The 4683-nt window shown below is 35.9% G+C and overlaps 1 protein-coding gene across 2 annotated transcripts; it reads right to left on the reverse strand.

The window, feature by feature from the left end:
- Nucleotides 1-218: 218 nt before the first annotated feature.
- LOC119629876 (piggyBac transposable element-derived protein 4) lies at nucleotides 219-4351 on the reverse strand. Of its 2 annotated transcripts, XM_062673711.1 has the most exons (3): nucleotides 3105-4351; nucleotides 1490-2794; nucleotides 219-1038 (listed from the first exon to the last, which is right to left on the reverse strand). In XM_062673711.1, the coding sequence occupies exons 2-3, from the start codon at nucleotides 2792-2794 to the stop codon at nucleotides 958-960; spliced, it is 1386 nt and encodes a 461-aa protein (XP_062529695.1). In that variant the 5' UTR covers nucleotides 3105-4351; the 3' UTR covers nucleotides 219-957. The 2 variants fall into 2 exon arrangements, with proteins under 2 accessions (XP_062529695.1, XP_037873305.2); XM_038017377.2 differs by having other exon boundaries at nucleotides 219-2794; nucleotides 3105-4343.
- Between the last annotated feature and the right edge of the window lie 332 nt (nucleotides 4352-4683).

Genomic DNA, 4683 nt, shown 5'->3' on the forward strand with positions numbered 1-4683 from the left:
TTATTACAATACTACGTTCACAGACGTGAACGTTTCTCAACGTAGTGTCATATTGGCCACATATTGGACTGCCTAAAGCTGGCACTACGTTTTAAGACGTGGACGTTGCACGACGTAGTTTCGAGTTGGTCATATGTTCGCCTGCCTAAGTGAGACACTACGTCGAAAAATATCTTATATTCTTGGGATCTTCTGAGGAAAGATAATAAAACACATAATATTTGTAAAATAATCAAATATTTTCAAATATTAAACCTCCTACAATAATTTGTGACTTATAAAATAATCGAAATTTCCCAACAAAAAACAAAAAAATATATTAATTATTATAACATCAAATGGTATGGTATTTTTCAATATCTGTACGATGAAAAACAGATATAGTCTGAAACTTATTCAAATACACGTAATAGATACATATTATATATAGGTATATATTTCTTACACAATAATTACAAATTATTTAGTATTGTAATTAGGAACATTCCAATGATTATATCATATGTTAAACGCTTAAATTATTATAAATTATAATATTTTAATACGCTATCGGAAGTTATAAATTAGGATCTTCTATAACAATCTTTGTACATAATAAATAATATACAAAGTTTGGACACTACGGCAACGCTACTAACAAACAATAAAAAGCCCTAATATAATTAACTCAATAAAAGAAAACAATATTAAACATATAAGTACCAAAGTAATAAAAAAATAGGTCAACATACCCTAGTAAATAATTATAAAAATAGGAACGTATAAAGTCTCAAAAAATTAAAGTAAATCTGCAAAATAAGGTTTTGAAGAGTCAGACTACGATTTATTGTTCTTGCTGTTCAAGAATTTGGTGATAATCCTGGAAACATTCAGGACATAATGGAGGAAGTCCTGGACAACCAATGCACCTGTAGCTAGTTTCGACCCTCTTCTTATTCTTGGAACACATTTTACACATCAGAAATGAGTATTTTTTCTTAGAATTTTCAGGTGCAGGTTGGCGTTTGGGCCAATGACCCCAAAATTTTCGTTCTTGATCTGCAAATATGTTCTTTTGGGGGTTATTGTGTTTTCTGCTATTGTGTTTTTTTAAATCTAATACTAAATCTTTACCCTTACAGTTTTCTTTCAAATCTATTAATTTTTTTATTAACTCCTCCCGATATGAAGATAACTCATATTTTGGGTTTTTCAGTACAAATTTCTTGTATAAGTAATAGGAATTCCATACAGCGGTATCCAAAAGATGAAAAAGTACTTTTTTGTACCAGCGTATAGTTTTCCTCGGCGAAGAATAGTAACTTATCATCTGGTCAGACCTATCTACACCGGACATGTATTTATTATATGTTGCTACTTCAATAGGCTTCTTAACTATTTTCCCAAACCTGTTTGTTGTTTCTATAATACGGGGGTGTTCTCTAGTGGTCAACATAATCACTGGTCGCTTATCAACCCATTTGCTAACATACACTTTATTTTTCCTTACCCAAACATGATCACCTTTTTTTAATTTTCTGTCCACTACTTCCTTTGGATTATCTTTTCTATTAACACGAAGAGTACCATTTGTATGGGTTTTCAAATCAAAAAGTTTCTGAGAAAGAGTGACCGAATTGTAGTAATTATCCATGAAGAGGTGATGTCCTTTCAATAAAAACGGTCTCATCAATCGCATTACCAACCGTTCAAGCTTCGTTACACCTCTCAATTGGGTATTCTCGTCTTTTCCGCTATACATTATTATATTAAGAACATAACCATCAGCCGTTGCCAAGACATAGAATTTAATCCCATATCTTGCTTTTTTGGACTTTATGTACTGCCGAAAGTGAAGTCGGCCTCGATACAATAGTAAAGATTCATCTAAACTAAGCTCTTTATCAGGTTTGTATATCTTTCTAAAATTCAATGTCAACAAATCAACAAATTTGTTAATCTTTTCTGCGCCTTTTGCATCCAGTTCTGAACAACATATACATCGAAGTATCTGTTCATATCGCCGCGAAGACATTGTATATGAGAACACAGGATGATAATATAGTGGATCATCATAAGTAAATAGTTTTTGTTGTTTAGGAGTGCGAATATGTCCATGTAATAACGAAAGTCCAAGAAACTTTTTCATCTCAACAGTCGTAGTATTTCGAAAATTTTGAGACCGGGAATATCGGGTTGACGGTTTGTTTGACTGACACAAAGCTGTACCATAATTATTAGTACACTGGACCAGGTACTCGAGTAACTCTTTTGGAAACACGTGATCGAAAATTTGTTCAATGCTAGTCTGAGAGGTAACGTCAAACTGAACGCCATATGACTCGACATCGAATTCAAAATCAGGTATTTCTTCTGTGCTATGTAACCACGGTATCTCCTCTGGTACAGGAGATCTTATCCGATTTTGCACTGGTTCTGAATCTATATCATTGTCATGTTGAGATATAAGAAGGGATGGTAAGTCGTCTACTGATTCGGAAATCGGTTCAGCATTTTCGATAGTTCTATCGTCCTGATCAGAATCTGAACTTCTAATTGAGATATCAGACTTACTTGAATCCGATGAAGCCACAGGGCCTCCAGATATAATTCGACGAGGTCTTATAGAAAATATTTCCTCTGATGAACTGGATGCACCAGTTTCTTCTATATTTTGTGGTTCATAGTTCGTGTCAGAACCATAATCACCGTCATTATCCTCGAAGGGATCTAAATCTACTTCAGATGGCGAATTTGATGAAAAATCGTCGAACAAGCGTATTTTTGGACGTTTCTTTGAACTTTTTGCTGACATCTAAAATTAACAAATTGTTCAATTGGTAAATCAATCAACAACCTATAAAATTTCCAAGCTGGGCACAAGCTTTATCACATTAGAGGAGTAAATTAGCAACGGCTAATTACACGTAAGGTCATGAATTTTATTCTAATCCGACACTATAATAATACTACTTTGACCCAAGTATTTCAAGGAAAGTCTGTTATTTAGTAAATAAAAATACCTAAGTAAATACTAACATCACAAAATCTTATAAATACATAAACATAACGATGTTTCAATACAAATAAACACACAAAATATCATTTTTGCAAAATTTACTTACTGTTTGAGTGACGTAAACACGTGGTTGTTCACAAAATGGCACTGGCCGCACTGATTGATCGAGAAATTAGCGTGCGCTCACGCCGGTGGACGTAGTACTTATATGCGAACTGTTTACGTGTGTGCGTGAGCAACTGAGACAGCAATATTAAACTACCCACAAAACAATCATGTTACGACAGTAAGAAATGTGAGATTGCTTACAATATGACAGTGAATGCTATTCTTCATATTGCTTCTATTAGAAGTTGTCGTCCGACGACGTACTGCCAATGCTCATAAAAGTTATTACCCCGTCCTTCGACGTACTGTTATACCGCAATATGTTAATTTCCCGTCTAACGACGTACTGTCAGCGAAAGTGTTAAGAACCTCATATACTATCATTTGTGGTCGATTTCGGGCAATCTTGTAATACACCCAGGCCTCATATACATATGCATGTGTATCATATTTTATTCTATACAGATTACATTCATCTATCCGTTAGAGTAGTTTTGATTAAATTCATATTTTTCGCAATTTTTTGCGGCTTCACATTTATAATCTACGTGAATACAGAAGGAGGGCGTCCTCCTGGAAGAGGACTCTCTTCAAACTTGATTCAAAGGATAAGTAATAGCGCTCGTGAAGTAAGGGAGTTCATTTCAAAGTTGGTTTTCGAAAAACATGGCTTCTGGTGACGGGCTTTAGCATGGTAAAAAGGAGACGACCAAATTATCCAAGAACATTTCGCAGAGTACTCCCCATGGAACAAGGCACAGAGGTTCCTATGAGTTAAATGGCATTAGATGCTACTTGTCACCCCTGGCCCAGAGATGGCAGCAGGGCTCGACGCGACAGACTGTTGTTCTTGTTTGTTGTTAGCCTTGTAAAGCACAAGTCTTTGTCTAGTCGTTGTTAAAGACTCTCAATGTTTTAGAATACAACCTTCCAAATGGCTCCAATACTGAACACCGCTGGAAACATCACCACCAAGAATCCGCAATCTTCTTCAGGATTCTTGGTAGCGATGTTGATTGTAGATTGCGGGACACTTTTACTGGTGGTAGGACCTCTTGTGAGTCCGCGCGGGTGGGTACCACCGCCCTGCCTATTTCTGCCGTGAAGCAGTAATGCGTTTCGGTTTGAAGGGTGGGGCAGCCGTTGTAACTATACTTGAGACCTTAGAACTTATATCTCAAGGTGGGTGGCGCATTTACGTTGTAGATGTCTATGGGCTCCAGTAACCACTTAACACCAGGTGGGCTGTGAGCTCGTCCACCCATCAAAGCAATAAATAAATAAAAATAAAAAAAACACTTCTTGAAATTGCGGCGCCATAAGGAGTATTTCCTCGCAGTCGTATCTTCAAATTACTATTGCAAAAGACAGGATAATCTACGTTTCTAAATGTTATGAAACACTCGTGACAAAGGATACCTAAAGTTCGAACATTAGTTTCTAATCGAGGCTCGTAAATTCTGGTACGGTCGACTTTTGTTTGTAATTGTTCTAGTTCCACGCTCGACTTACCTCGCATTGTTTATTTATTGTCTCTGTAGTTCCCTTGCCGAAACTATCTATATCTATACTAATAT

The sequence above is a fragment of the Bombyx mori genome, chromosome 18 (assembly GCF_030269925.1).
Source record: "Bombyx mori chromosome 18, ASM3026992v2".
Taxonomy (NCBI): Eukaryota; Metazoa; Arthropoda; class Insecta; order Lepidoptera; family Bombycidae; genus Bombyx; species Bombyx mori.

Coding starts and splice junctions, on each gene's coding strand:
- LOC119629876 (XM_038017377.2), bottom strand. CDS start 2,794: ATGTCAGCAAAAAGTTCAAAGAAACGTCCAAAAATACGCTTGTTCGAC.